Source organism: Stigmatopora argus, chromosome 3 (genome assembly GCF_051989625.1).
Source record: "Stigmatopora argus isolate UIUO_Sarg chromosome 3, RoL_Sarg_1.0, whole genome shotgun sequence".
Classification (NCBI taxonomy): Eukaryota; Metazoa; Chordata; class Actinopteri; order Syngnathiformes; family Syngnathidae; genus Stigmatopora; species Stigmatopora argus.
Window position 1 is genome coordinate 9,520,140 of NC_135389.1, and position 15,558 is coordinate 9,535,697.

Here is a 15,558-nt window from a genome sequence, read left to right on the forward strand (position 1 = left end):
AATTTTCAAAGTGTCTTACAGTCCCAAATGTACAGTATAGCTATTTTTGTGGAAAGCTTTTATGGAGGGGAAAAAAGCACAGCTAAAGTTCCCTCGACTCAAAGAGAAAACAACTGTCCTCAACCTTTTTTCTCAATTCCATGACCCTTTAAGTGTTCCCCCTACCTCCTCACACACACACACTCACACACACACACACACTCATACACGCACATACTCCCACCCCCGACTTGCACTAATCACCTGGACCCGATTCCTCTGTCTGACAAGAATTTACCCACTTGAATTCCATCTAAGGAACAAACTCTTCTTTCACTAATTGGGCCAGTATCAGAAAACTGGAGCTGCAAATAAGATGGAGTCCACAGTATTTTTTGTGTCTACATAGTGAATGAATGGATTGCATGTCTGCCTCACAGCTCTGGGGTCCTGTGTTCGAATCCTGGTCGGTCCACCTGTGTGGAGTTTGCATGTTCTCCCCGGGCCTGCACGGGTTTTCTCTGGGTACTCTGGTTTCCTCCCACATCCAAAAACATGCATGGTAGGCTGATTGGACAGTCGAATTCGCCCCTAGGTATGAGTGTGCAAGTGCATGGTTGTCCGTCTCCTTGTGCCCTGCAATCGGTTGACCACCGATTCAGGGTGTCCTCTGCCTGGTGTTTGTAGTTGGCTGGGATAAGCTCCAGCACCCCCCGCGACCCTTGTGAGGATAAACCATTTCAGAAAATGAATGAATGTATTTAGTGCTACATAATGGGAACAAGCTTTAATCCGTTTATCATATGTCCAAAGAACATAAATGTGCGTATCAGTGGTACATTTCCATATAACATGATTAGATGACATCAACTTTTTATTTATTATCCACAATCAAATCGTTCTTATAACCCACTCACTGAGCAAGTGTGATAAACTGTGATAAAACAATAAAATTGAAATAACTACATTAACCATCAAAGTGTTCAGAATTTGTGCTTTACCATATTGATTTTATCTTCAACTTGAACAAGGGACTAAAGATGGAAATTAGCCTTCGGCTATAATCTTACATATTTACATTTGTATGTTCATTAACATGAATATGTATATGTTCATTAATATTTATTATCCCTTTATTAAATACAATTAACTCAAACTCAAGCTTACACTCATGAACAGCAGAGAAGAAACGCCCTCTACTGGCCAAGTCCGGTCCTCGAGAGCCCCTGTCCAGTCTCTTTTCCATGTCTCCTTATACCAACACACCTGAATCAAATCATCGGGATTGATATGAAGCTTCTGGACAGCTTGCTGATGACTTGATCATTTGATTCAGGTGTGGTAGAGGAGGGAGATATAGAAAACAGACTGGATAGGGGGTCTCAAGGACTGCAGTTGGCCACCCCTGCCATAAAGGCTGTCGAAAATCCACGTGGCCTCGTCGGGTGGTGGAGGGGTGGGGTGTACCCCCACATATCTTATACTACACAAAAGTGTTTTCCTTCTGGAAGCAGCACACGATAAATTGCCTGGTAGACCCTACTGCCCTTTCAACTGGAATTATCTGAGGCCTGACCGACCCAGTTGTGCTTCCTTATGTAACCACATTTTTGAACTTTCACCTTTCCAGATGTGTTTGAATCCCCAGGGGGCACATCCAGATAACTTTCGAGATGGGTATGCACGTAGCGTGGAGGGAAGTGAAAACCTCTGCGCTCATGCTTTTCCTACTAGTTAATCAATAAATGCTGTTTTCAGCTGGATTGTACCCCATTTTCGGGCAATGTTTGCCCGTATGCCATTGATGTTCATTGCTGTCTTTTCCCGGGGAAATCACCCCCCTGGCCTGGTTTTAATGTCTGAAAACTCCAGTATTTGTATTTAATCATGAAATGCTGCTAGGAAGTGGATTTTACCCCATTTTTGTGCATTGATTTATTGAATGTTTTCTATGTGTCGCAGCTGTAGCTGCAGTCGAGGTTTTATAGCCATAAAATAGTTTTTGAGGGTTGGATTGATACGTTGAAGGCGCTAGCAGAAAAAGCACGGACCGCCACTGCCTATATGTATGCTCTCCTGAAAGCTCCAGAAGCTTCTGTAGTCATGGATGAGTCAAGTTAATAGCGAGTCCATTTATGAGGCCCAAGTGTGCCAAGGAAATTATGAGTCTTTTTTCCTTTGTTTTTCTTTTCTTTTTAGTTAGTTTTTTCTTCTCTTTAATTCATTATTTTGGAAAATCACTGCCTGAAGCCATCTTTCATCTCATTTTGTGAACCGCTTTATCCTCACTTGGGTCGCAGGAGTATTGCAAAGATATACACAAAAATTTCATTTAAGTCCAGATGACAAATCGGAGAATTTAGAGTTGAGTTGTGTATCATGAAAAAAATCCACAAAAGGTTCTCACTGTCCAGTGACAGAAAAGACACGAAAAAGGGAGATTTTTGGTTGGTTAGTTTGTGGCGTTCCTCTTTTGCCTACCAGTGGGTTTTAGAGTCCTTCTAAGAATTATTTTCTTCGTGTTTAAGTTGCTGCATGGCCTTGATCCGTCCTACTTATTTGAGCTATTCCTGCCCAGTCCCTATCGATAGCTGACCTCTCTTCTCGGAGGTACCGGTCGGGTTATATAAAGTTGAGAAAGTTTACTCTGAGGTAGCCATTTATGGCCATTTCCAAGGATCCCTCAAAAGCTAAGTCCAGGTGGAGTTTTTTTTTCTGATGACAGTGTTCCACCTTCATAAGAAAAGTCCTAAAAAACATCAAAACCAAGACATTCCGTGACTGTAAAGGTCACGTTTTGAAATAAAAGTAAAGTTGTACTTCAAACAAGGCTGGACCATTGAAGAATGAAAGAGATTTTCTCAGTGTAAAAGTACTAAGTTGAGCGTAAAAGTGCTGACCGAAGCTGAAACTCCAAATATAACCAGGAGGTGTCCCTTCGCACCGTCCAATGTTCGTGTCCTCCTCCTCCTCCAGGGAGCCAACAAGTAAGTTAAAGTTAGAGTGTGCTGGAAACCTTAGAACCTTGGACACCTGGCACAGCAGTGCCATGTAAGGAATTACTAATTAAGTACGTTACTTTTTAATAGCACCTTTCACAGAGACTCACAGTGTTTCACATACATTGGGATATACAGTGCGCACAGTAGTCATTACTAAATAAAATATAGGATTACATTTTAACATCTTTTAAACTGTGAATTTGTGTCAAATTGAAATACGGTCACTATGTCGTCATGTAAGTGAGTGGCTGTGTGTTAATGTGTATCAGTTTTCCTCGTACTCTTTTCCTAGTAGTCCTGATCCAGTCTAGACCACCTGCGGTAGATCAATCTTTTTCTTGTTGTTGTTTTTTAAGCTTGTAAGGGAAACACAGCAGTTTTGAGGAGTTAAATTCTTGATAAGGAGTCCAAAATAGTATGTGGCCTTCACAATACAAGTTCTAAAAAGAAGAGCCATTGCCAATAATTTGACAGGAATTCAACTATTTTTCTTTGAAGTTGCTTTCGAGGGCAATTTTGGCCTTGCGCTCCCTTTAAAACACTCGTTTGAGCATTTAACACAAAATTTGGTGGGTATGCCTATCCTAAGAATATTGACATTCAACCCATGCCACCACCTGAACATGAAGCTCATTAGATTGGAAATGCAAATGCTGGGGAAATAAACCACCGCTGACATGAGCCACATGAACATGAGGACATGTTTATCATCATCGTATAAAAGGTTTTTGTTTATTTGTCTGACCACAGTATGTGCGAGATATTAAGATTTACTTACTGATTTTTTAAAACATTTTTAAAACAGATAAATATTATCTGTACCTATCGGCAATAAGTACTGCATTTGATTCCATAACACCGGGCAGCCCGGTGGTTGTGTGGTTAGCACATCGGCCTCACAGTTCTGGGATTGAGGGTTCAATCCTGGGTTGGACCTTACTGTGTGGAGTTTGCATGTTCTCCCCAGGCTTGCGTGGGTTTCCCCCGGGCACTCCGGTTTCCTCCTGCGTCCCCAAAACATGCATGATAGGCTGACTGAACACCCAAAATTGCCCCTAGTTAGATTAGTGTTACCAATGACGCTTGTTCGTCTCCTTGTTGACCTTGGGAGGGGGCTTCAAGATGTCCCCCAATAGAATGAAAAATTTTTTTTTATAGGTGTTTGGTGTATAATATAATAAACACAGTGTTTTAAATATCAATTCTTAATGTAGAGAAATTTGACAACAACAGGCCCAAAACAAGTTCTAAAAAGAAGAGCCATTGCCAATAATTTGACAGGAATTCAACTATTTTTCTTTGAAGTTGCTTTTGAGGGCAATTTTGGCTTTGCGCTCCCTTAAAACACTCGTTTGAGCATTTAACACAAAATTTGGTGGGAATGCCTATCCTAAGAATATTGACATTCAACCCATGCCACCACCTGAACATGAAGCTGATTAGATTGGAAATGCTGGGGATATAAACCACCGCTGACATGAGCCACATGAACATGAGGACATGTTTATCATCATCGTATAAAAGGTTTTTGTTTATTTGTTTGACCACAGTATGTGCGAGATATTAATATTTGCCCACTGATTTTTAAAATAGATTAATATGATCTGAACCTATCTGCAATAAGTACTGCATTTGATTCCTTAGCACTGGGCAGCCTGGCGGTCGTGTGGTTAGCACGTCGGCCTCACAGTTCTGGGATTGAGGGTTCAATCCTTGTTTTGTCCTTACTGTGTGGAGTTTGCATGTTCTCCCCTGGGCTTGTGTGGGTTTCCCCTGGGCACTCCGGTTTCCTCCTACATCCCAAAAACATGCATGATAGGCTGACTGAACACTCCAAATTGCCCCTAAGTAGATTAGTGTGACCATTGACGCGTGTTCGTCTCCTTGTTCCCTTGAGCTTGGCGCCAGCTTCAACATGTCCCCCAATAGAATGAATTTTTTTATTTTTCCACGAGTTTAGTGTATAATATATTACACAGTGTTTTAAATATAAATTCTTAATGGAATGAAATTTGACAACTATAGGCCCAAAACAAGTTCTAAAAAGAATAGCAAATAATTTGACAGGAATTTAGCTCTTTTGCTTTGAAGCGGATTTTTAGGGCTACGTTTTTTTTTTAAATTTGGAAGTAGTGGAAGTAGCTTTTCTTTGAATTTCAAGCTTGGAAACAATTTTGCTGCTGGACAATCAAAACCAGATGGAAATGATGCAGCCTTTCAGAAATGAAACATCCCAGTTTATGAATTTATTCAAGTCATTTCTGTAAGAAATGGCAGCGTTTTGATCAAACCAAGACACGTTCAGATATATTTTAAGAAAAGACATGAACACACACACAACTATGAAAACTTTATTGCGCAGTGTGAGAATGGGAAGACCTTTTCATCAGAAAATGAAAAAAAATAAAGAGGAGCCCTCTCATGTGAGATAACCTTCTAGCAGGACAAAATGGAAGTTCATCAAAACATAAAGAAGAATAAATCCGCTTAGGAACTCTCGAACATCTTCTTCCTGTCAGCTTTGTCCTCAATGTTCTTACGCCAGTCACCCACTGCCTCGATAGGCTGAATCCACACAAAAACAAAGGGGAATATTCACACATTGTTATTGTTGACACTGTTTATACACATGTACGGATATTGGACATATGTGACCGGGCTGTTTTGGCGATATGAATTACCTAAAAGCTAATGTACATTGATGAATTTGTGGATTCACAGATGATGCAAGGAAAAAAATGTATTAATTTGATGGATGATGGATAGTTATGTAGTGGGAGGATAAATGGATAGGCTGTTGGTGATGGATGGATGATTGGGGAATGGATGGGGATGTATAGATTGACATGAATAGAGACATTGGTGACTGTTGATGGATAAGTGGTTAGATGGGCGGTTAGGTATTTTTACAAATTGATTGTCGATGGACAAATGAAATGTATGAACATATACGGATATAGTATACAGGGAATGTTAACTATCTTGATTTCATCAAGGATGGATGGTAGGATGGGTACTCTACTGAGATGGGTTGTTTCGCCTATGGATGCATGGATACATGTATGGATGGATTCTATTGTGAGGTTGAACATTAGGGGTCATGATGATTTTATGGATGGATTCATGTCATGCATGTCATGAAAATAAAAGATGGATGATGGATGATGGGTGCTCAGGTTAGATGGGTTGTTTGGTTGATAACGCATGTGGATAGAGGGATGAATGAGGATTATAGGAGGCGTGCATGGACACATGTATGATAGATACATAAATTGATACTGTACAGATATTGAACATCTTGATGATTTTTTTGGTCTTGTGAGGATAAATGATGGATGGATGGGTTGTGGAGTATTGAAATGATCACTTGTATATCGATATTTGGATGGATGTTGGATTTGTTGGTTTTCAGATGGATTGACCTTGTTGAAAGATTTAGCTTTTTTAGGGCTCTTGACGACAAGAGCAATGCGACTGTATTCCTGATGTGTGTTACTCTCACCTCCTCTTTGACTTCTTTCTTGACTTGCTTGAGGTTGGCTCGGAGCTCCATGTTTACAGTGTGCTTGGAGCCCAGCAATGCCTTCAGCATGGAGTCGGCCGACATGCGTACCTTCTTCAGAGCCGGTTTCTTGACGCCACGCAACTCCACCACCTTGATGTTCAAGTCCTCAATCTATGCAACACATTAGGGTGTCATCACTTTCCTCTTTGCCCATATCGAGCCGCGTCCTCTCACCTCCTTGTTGGTTTTGTTCACTTTGGACTCAGTGTCGTAGCGCTCCTCATCCAGCTTGTCAATAGCGGCGTGGAGTTTCCTGCACATATCCTGAACAAAACAAAAACAGAGCTAATGTAACTTATATTCAAGGCTGAGATTCAATTATGAAGGAGTGGAACCTTTTTAATGAAAAAAAAAAACAATGTCAGTTTTAGAAAAAAAGTTTTAAAAAGCCAGTTTGAAGCTAATTTAGACGAGCTTCAAGTATGGAATTCAAGTTTAAGATGAAGAACCTGTTTTGTCACTGGATTCAAATTTACACGGCCATTGAAATGGTCCCGCGAGCCCTGAGAGGATAAGTGGTTCAGAAACTAAACGAATGAATGAGTTGAAACAGTTAGGCAGAGGCAAGAGCTTCTGTTTACACAAAAAGAAATTCATTCACTCATTATCCCTACCGAGCATTCTCGTAAGGGTCGTAGGAATTTCTGGAACCGATCCCACCTTACTTCAGGCAAAATGCAGACTTCAGCCTAGACTGGTTGCGAGTAGGGCACGAAAAGAGACAGACAACCATTCGTACACACAAACACACTAACACTAACACTAAGCAGGCCATGCCTGCTCGCACTCAAATCAGCCAAGTGAAACACTGCACCATCAGGTGGGATAGAAAGTGTCTGGACAAAAGAAATACCAATCTTTCAAACAGCTATGCAGATAGTGCATACTTCCATGATTTAGCATGATAACTAGCAAAAATCATCTAGAATCTAGATTATCAACTCTCCAAGGGTGATTTATAACGCAAAAGTGAGTACTATGTACAAGAAAATGCCTTATAACGCGCTCACCATAAGCGCGGCGTGATCCCCGCTCAAATCAGGACGGGGACAATGCTCAGCCATGTGAGATTCCTTCTGCTCAACCAAATTCTTTTTTTCTTCTTCCAGCCAGCTAAACGCAATCTGCAGGATCAGACTCTGCAACAACAACATAGGTCCAAGTTTGGGCAATATTTAGATTTGTATTTTTACCACAGTATGTGTCAGATATTTAGAATTGCTTACTTACTTTTTTTTAAAACTCTTATGATAGATTTAATAACATAGTACATATACCCATATCTGTAATAAGTACAATTTATTTGAGTTGACCACACAGGGAGGCCTGGTGGCTGAGTGGTCAGCGCATCAGCCTCACAGTTGTGGTTTGAACGTTCTATGCCAGGTCAGCCCTCACTGTGTGGAGTTTGCATGTTCTCCCCGGGCTTATGTGGGTTTTCCCCGAGCACTCCAGTTTCCTCCCACATCCCAAAGACATGTACAATAGGCTAATTGAACACTCTAAATTTCCCCTAGATATAGTAGCCAATGAGGCTCATTCGTCTCCTTCCTCCCTGCATTTGTCTAGCCAGGAATTCTGGGAGTCCCCCAATAGAATGAAAAAGTTTCCTTTTCATGAGTAATGGAAAGAAATGTAATAAGAATAGACCTATCTTAAGGTTTAAATTTAATAGAATTTATTTATGTCATTGTCTAATGCCATGATGCAAATTTGAAATAAGTAAATGCAATCTGCAAAATCAGACTCTTCAACAATCCAAGGGTGGGCAATATTAAGATTATTATTATTATTATTTTTTTAACCACATCAGATAATTAGAATAACTTACTGATTTTTACAAACTCTTAAAATAGATCAAATAAAATTGTGTCTGTGTGTATATCTGTAATAAGTACAATGCGATTAATTGATTTAAAGTATATTGGGTGGCCTTATGGTTCAGTGGTTAGCAAGTCAACCTCACAATTCTGGTGTTGAAGGTTCAATGCCAGGTTGAGCTCATTGATTGGTGTTTGAAACAATATCAATCCAAGTTAGGGCAGTATTCGGATTGGTATTTTTACCACAGTATGTGGCAGATATTTGGAATTACTTACTTTTTTAAAACTCTTATGATAGATTTAATAACATACACTATGTAATAATAATAATAATAATAATATACACATATTTGTAATAAGTACAATTTATATGACTCCATCACACAGGGCGGCCTGGTGGCTGAGCGGTCAGCGCATCAGCCTCACAGTTGTGGTTTGAAGGTTCAATGCCAGGTCATTCCTCACTGTGTGGAGTTTGCATGTTCTCCCTGGGCTTGCGTGGGTTTTCCCCGGGCACTCCGGTTTCCTCCCACATCTCAAAGACATGCACGATAGGCTAATTGAACACTCTAAATTGCCCCTAGATATAGTAGCCAATGGCGCTCGTTCGTCTCCTTCCTCCCTGCATTTGTCTAGCCAGGAATTCCGGGAGTCCCCCAATAGAATGAAAAATTTTAATTTTCATGAGTAATGGAAAGAAATTTAATAAAAATAGACCTATCTTGAATTTAATAGAATTGATTAATGCCATTGTCTAATGCCATGATTCAAGTTTGAAATAAGTAAAGGCAATCTGCAAAATCAGACTCTTCAACAATCCAAGGTTGGGCAATATTAAGATTATTATTATTATTATTATTATTAACCACGTCAGATAGTTAGAATAACTTACTGATTTTTACAAACTCTTAAAATAGATCAAATAAAATTGTGTCTGTATGTATATCTGTAATAAGTACAATGCGATTAATTGATTTAAAATGTATTGAGTGGCCTTATGGCTCAGTGGTTAGCAAGTCAACCTCACAATTCTGGTGTTGAAGGTTCAATGCCAGGTTGATCTCATTAATTGGTGTTTGTAACAATATCAATCCAAGTTAGGGCAGTATTCGGATTGGTATTTTTACCACAGTATGTGGCAGATATTTGGAATTACTTACTTTTTAAAAACTCTTATGATAGATTTAATAACATACACTATGTAATAATAATAATAATAATAATAATAATAATAATAATAATAATAATATACACATATCTGTAATAAGTACAATTTATTTGAGTTCATCACATAGGGCGGCCTGGTGGCTGAGCGGTCAGCGCATCAGCCTCACAGTTGTGGTTTGAAGGTTCAATGCCAGGTCATTCCTCACTGTGTGGAGTTTGCATGTTCTCCCTGGGCTTGCGTGGGTTTTCCCCGGGCACTCCGGTTTCCTCCCACATCCCAAAGACATGCACAATAGGCTAATTGAACACTCTAAATTGTCCCTAGATATAGTAGCCAATGGCGCTCGTTCGTCTCCTTCCTCCCTGCATTTGTCTAGCCAGGAATTCTGGGAGTCCCCCAATAGAATGAAAATTTTTCATTTTCATGAGTAATGGAAAGAAATTTAATAAAAAATAGACCTATCTTGAATTTAATAGAATTGATTAATGCCATTGTCTAATGCCATGATTCAAGTTTGAAATAAGTAAAGGCAATCTGCAAAATCAGACTCTTCAACAATCCAAGGTCGGGCAATATTAAGATTATTTTTTTTAACCACGTCAGATATTTAGAATAACTTACTGATTTTTACAAACTCTTAAAATAGATCAAATAAAGTAGAGTCTGTATGTATATCTGTAATAGGTACAATGTAATGATTTGATTTGAACTGTAATGGGTGGCCTAGTGGTTCAGTGGTTACCAAGTCAAATTCACCTCACTGGGTTTGAGGGTTCAATGCCAGGTTGACTTCATTGTGTGGCATTTGCAACAACATCAATCCAAGTTTGGGCAGTATTTGTATTGGTATTTTTACCACAGTATGTCTGATATTTAGAATTACTTTTTTTAAACTCTTATGATAGATTTAATAACATACACTATGTAATAATAATAATAATAATAATAATATACACATATCTGTAATAAGTACAATTTATTTGAGTTCATCACACAGGGCGGCCTGGTGGCTGAGCGGTCAGCGCATCAGCCTCACAGTTGTGGTTTGAAGGTTCAATGCCAGGTCATTCCTCACTGTGTGGAGTTTGCATGTTCTCCCTGGGCTTGCGTGGGTTTTCCCCGGGCACTCCGGTTTCCTCCCAAACACATGCACGATAGGCTAATTGAACACTCTAAATTGCCCCTAGATATAGTAGCCAATGGCGCTCGTTCGTCTCCTTCCTCCCTGCATTTGTCTAGCCAGGAATTCTGGGAGTCCCCCAATAGAATGAAAAATTTTCATTTTCATGAGTAATGGAAAGAAATTTAATAAAAAATAGACCTATCTTGAATTTAATAGAATTGATTAATGCCATTGTCTAATGCCATGATTCAAGTTTGAAATAAGTAAAGGCAATCTGCAAAATCAGACTCTTCAACAATCCAAAATTGGGCAATATTAAGATTATTATTTTTTTTTTTTTAACCACGTCAGATATTTAGAATAACTTACTGATTTTGACAATCTCTTAAAATAGATCAAATAAAGTAGTGTCTGTATGTATATCTGTAATTGATACAATGTGATGAATTGATTTGAACTGTAATGGGTGGCCTAGTGGTTCAGTGGTTAGCAAGTGAAATTGACCTAACTGGGGTTGAGGGTTCAATGCCAGGTTGACTTCATTGTGTGGCATTTGCAACAACATCAATCCAAGTTTGGGCAGTATTTGTATTGGTATTTTTACCATAGTATGTCTGATATTTAGAATTACTTTTTTAAAACTCTTATGATAGATTTAATAACATACACTATGTAATAATAATAATAATATACACATATCTGTAATAAGAACAATTTATTTGAGTTCATCACACAGGGCGGCCTGGTGGCTGAGTGGTCAGCGCATCAGCCTCACAGTTGTGGTTTGAAGGTTCAATGCCAGGTCATTCCTCACTGTGTGGAGTTTGCATGTTCTCCCTGGGCTTGCGTGGGTTTTCCCCGGGCACTCCGGTTTCCTCCCACATCCCAAAGACATGCACGATAGGCTAATTGAACACTCTAAATTGCCCCTAGATATAGTAGCCAATGGCGCTCGTTCGTCTCCTTCCTCCCTGCATTTGTCTAGCCAGGAATTCTGGGAGTCCCCCAATAGAATGCAAAATTTTCATTTTCATGAGTAATGGAAAGAAATTTAATAAAAATAGACCTATCTTGAATTTAATAGAATTGATTAATGCCATTGTCTAATGTCATGATTCAAGTTTGAAATAAGTAAAGGCAATCTGCAAAATCAGACTCTTCAACAATCCAAGGTTGGGCAATATTAAGATTTTTTTTTTTTAACCACGTCAGATATTTAGAATAACTTACTGATTTTTACAAACTCTTAAAATAGATCAAATAAAGTAGTGTCTGTATGTATATCTGTAATAGGTACAATGTGATGAATTGATTTGAACTGTAATGGGTGGCCTAGTGGTTCAGTGGTTAGCAAGTCTGATTGACCTAACTGGGGTTGAGGGTTCAATGCCAGGTTGACTTCATTGTGTGGCATTTGCAACAAAATAAATCCAAGTTAAGGCAGTATTTGTATTGGTATTTTTACCACAGTATGTCTGATATTTAGAATTACTTTTTTAAAACTCTTATGATAGATTTAATAACATACACTATGTAATAATAATAATAATAATATACACATATCTGTAATAAGTACAATTTATTTGAGTTCATCGCACAGGGCGGCCTGGTGGCTGAGTGGTCAGCGCATCAGCCTCACAGTTGTGGTTTGAAGGTTCAATGCCAGGTCATTCCTGACTGTGTGGAGTTTGCATGTTCTCCCTGGGCTTGCGTGGGTTTTCTCCGGGCACTCCGGTTTCCTCCCACATCCCAAAGACATGCACGATAGGCTAATTGAACACTCTAAATTGCCCCTAGATATAGTAGCCAATGGCGCTCGTTCGTCTCCTTCCTCCCTGCATTTGTCTAGCCAGGAATTCTGGGAGTCCCCCAATAGAATGAAAAATTTTCATTTTCATGAGTAATGGAAAGAAATTTAATAAAAATAGACCTATCTTGAATTTAATAGAATTGATTAATGCCATTGTCTAATGTCATGATTCAAGTTTGAAATAAGTAAAGGCAATCTGCAAAATCAGACTCTTCAACAATCCAAGGTCGGGCAATATTAAGATTTTTTTTTTTTAACCACGTCAGATATTTAGTATAACTTACTGATTTTTACAAACTCTTAAAATAGATCAAATAAAGTAGTGTCTGTATGTATATCTGTAATAGGTACAATGTGATGAATTGATTTGAACTGTAATGGATGGCCTAGTGGTTCAGTGGTTAGCAAGTCTGATTCACCTAACTGGGGTTGAGGGTTCAATGCCAGGTTGACTTCATTGTGTGGCATTTGCAACAAAATCAATCCAAGTTAGGGCAGTATTTGTATTGGTATTTTTACCACAGTATGTCTGATATTTAGAATTACTTTTTTAAAACTCTTATGATAGATTTAATAACATACACTATGTAATAATAATAATAATAATAATAATAATAATAATAATAATAATAATAATAATAATAATAATAATAATAATAATATACACATATCTGTAATAAGAACAATTTATTTGAGTTCATCAGACAGGGCGGCCTGGTGGCTGAGTGGTCAGCGCATCAGCCTCACAGTTGTGGTTTGAAGGTTCAATGCCAGGTCATTCCTCACTGTGTGGAGTTTGCATGTTCTCCCTGGGCTTGCGTGGGTTTTCCCCGGGCACTCCGGTTTCCTCCCACATCCCAAAGACATGCACAATAGGCTAATTGAACACTCTAAATTGTCCCTACATATAGTGGCCAATGGCGCTCGTTCGTCTCCTTCCTCCCTGCATTTGTCTAGCCAGGAATTCTGGGAGTCCCCCAATAGAATGAAAAATTTTCATTTTCATGAGTAATGGAAAGAAATTTAATAAAAAATAGACCTATCTTGAATTTAATAGAATTGATTAATGCCATTGTCTAATGCCATGATTCAAGTTTGAAATAAGTAAAGGCAATCTGCAAAATCAGACTCTTCAACAATCCAAAATTGGGCAATATTAAGATTATTATTATTATTTTTTTTAACCACGTCAGATATTTAGAATAACTTACTGATTTTGACAATCTCTTAAAATAGATCAAATAAAGTAGTGTCTGTATGTATATCTGTAATAGATACAATGTGATGAATTGATTTGAACTGTAATGGGTGGCCTAGTGGTTCAGTGGTTAGCAAGTGAAATTGACCTAACTGGGGTTGAGGGTTCAATGCCAGGTTGACTTCATTGTGTGGCATTTGCAACAACATCAATCCAAGTTTGGGCAGTATTTGTATTGGTATTTTTACCACAGTATGTCTGATATTTAGAATTACTTACTGTTTTTTTAAACTCTTAAAAAAATAAAATAGTATACACTATACCCAAATAAAAAAGCAACACAATTAAAAAAAAAATGTCTTGCCTTGAGGTGATGCCTGCGGCTCGAGTTCATTTTTTTCCTGTCAAGATATAGGGAAGTGGGGCATTTAATAATGTAATCAACACACAACATGCATACACACACACATAATTGGTGTCGCCATGACAACGTGACTCACTCCGACATGTTGCCGTGCGTTGCGTCTCAGCAGCTGAAATAGAAAAATGAAAGACGAATGAAACATGACGCACATCATCATGAATGCTGACATCAGCGTGTTGTGTTGATTGATGCACAGCGACATTTTCGGGTGCGAAAGTGATCCCAATATGCCCGAGCACTAAATTGGGACACTTGGGATCAGGTGTCAAATCTTCTTTTTTTTTGAGCCACCTACCTAATTTTTTTTACAAAATCGTAATGTTCTACCCCTTTATGATTGAATTTAACTTTAAAAAATAGTTAAATAGCCTTTGGAAAAAAAAGCCTTCATTAAAAATAAATAAATAATTAAAATGAACTAATCATGTAAGGGAAGAATACATGCATGCATTCTAAAATCAAATGAACAATCACAAATAGGTTAATTTTTAAAAATGTGATAAAAAAATAACAAATTAAGTAATAATTTTAAACAAAATGACAAGCTGGAGGATATATGTTTAAAGTTAACATTTTCACAATAAATAAGTGAAAACATAAAACAAGGTAGATCATAAATGTATTCTGAACATGTTTGAAACTAATTAGGAACTGTGTGTGTGTGTGTGTGTGGTATGTGACAAAAAATATATTTGGGTGATTAATCATGTTGTCAAGAGTTACTGGGATTAGTAACAATCTAAATTCGATTTTTTCTCTGTATGAGATAATTTGTTTGGCCAATTTAGAGCTTGGGAAGAATCCAAGTCATCATGGTGATCCAAGTGAAAAAAAACATTATATATGGATGTCACATGACCAGGCAGAAAATCCAAACTCAGGCACTATTTTGAAAAACAATAAATTCAATTTAAAAAATCCTTAGACATTGCTCAAGGTTTAGCATTAGTTCTAGTTGACTCTAATGCAATGAACTGATATAATCTTTGCCATATGTGGTGACAGACTTACTTGCAAATGATGCAATTAGCCTAATAAAACTGCTTACAATTGGACCCCAAATCAGAAATACAGCAAAATAAAGGACTGGCTTGTTAGCAGAATGGGAAAAAAACAACCCAGCTCCATAAATTGCAATAACTACATTCAGGGTAATGCTTGGTAGCTAGAATTTAATCATGTGAGACTGGTCGTTTTCATTTGAAAAAAAACGGTCCAAGGCTCTGTGGCATGGAATCATTTTCAAAAGACAAGGAAAATAAAAACACTGGCTTGTATAACACACAGGTTCTGGTTTAACCATTGATCAAATCAACGACAGTCAGGGTGATATAAGTCTTTACGTGAAATGTCTCAAAACAAGGTTGGTGACCCTTTTGGTCGCAGTTGTTTTAGATTTTTTTTATTTATTCAACAGATAAGTGCAGGTGTGACCAGTGAATTTGGGAGCTCACCTGAGTGGCTGG

The 15,558-nt window shown here is 38.2% G+C and overlaps 1 protein-coding gene across 2 annotated transcripts; it reads right to left on the bottom strand.

Moving 5' to 3' along the window:
• Nucleotides 1-5,419: 5,419 nt before the first annotated feature.
• Nucleotides 5,420-7,894, bottom strand: LOC144071071 (troponin I, fast skeletal muscle-like). Of its 2 annotated transcripts, XM_077595823.1 has the most exons (5): nucleotides 7,777-7,894; nucleotides 7,557-7,685; nucleotides 6,721-6,810; nucleotides 6,484-6,657; nucleotides 5,420-5,546 (listed from the first exon to the last, which is right to left on the bottom strand). In XM_077595823.1, the coding sequence occupies exons 2-5, from the start codon at nucleotides 7,608-7,610 to the stop codon at nucleotides 5,469-5,471; spliced, it is 396 nt and encodes a 131-aa protein (XP_077451949.1). In that variant the 5' UTR covers nucleotides 7,611-7,685; nucleotides 7,777-7,894; the 3' UTR covers nucleotides 5,420-5,468. The 2 variants fall into 2 exon arrangements, with proteins under 2 accessions (XP_077451949.1, XP_077451950.1); XM_077595824.1 differs by lacking the exons at nucleotides 7,557-7,685; nucleotides 7,777-7,894 and adding an exon at nucleotides 7,161-7,277.
• Nucleotides 7,895-15,558: the final 7,664 nt, after the last annotated feature.

What these genes read in the sequence shown, in the direction of transcription:
- LOC144071071 (XM_077595823.1), bottom strand. Translation starts at nt 7,610, where the DNA reads ATGGCTGAGCATTGTCCCCGTCCTGATTTGAGCGGGGATCACGCCGCG. An exon ending in TGAACAAAACCAACAAGGAG is followed by an intron (nt 6,658 to 6,720) that starts GTGAGAGGACGC and finishes TGTGTTGCATAG; the next exon opens with ATTGAGGACTTGAACATCAA. An exon ending in AGAAAGAAGTCAAAGAGGAG is followed by an intron (nt 5,547 to 6,483) that starts GTGAGAGTAACA and finishes GTGTGGATTCAG; the next exon opens with CCTATCGAGGCAGTGGGTGA.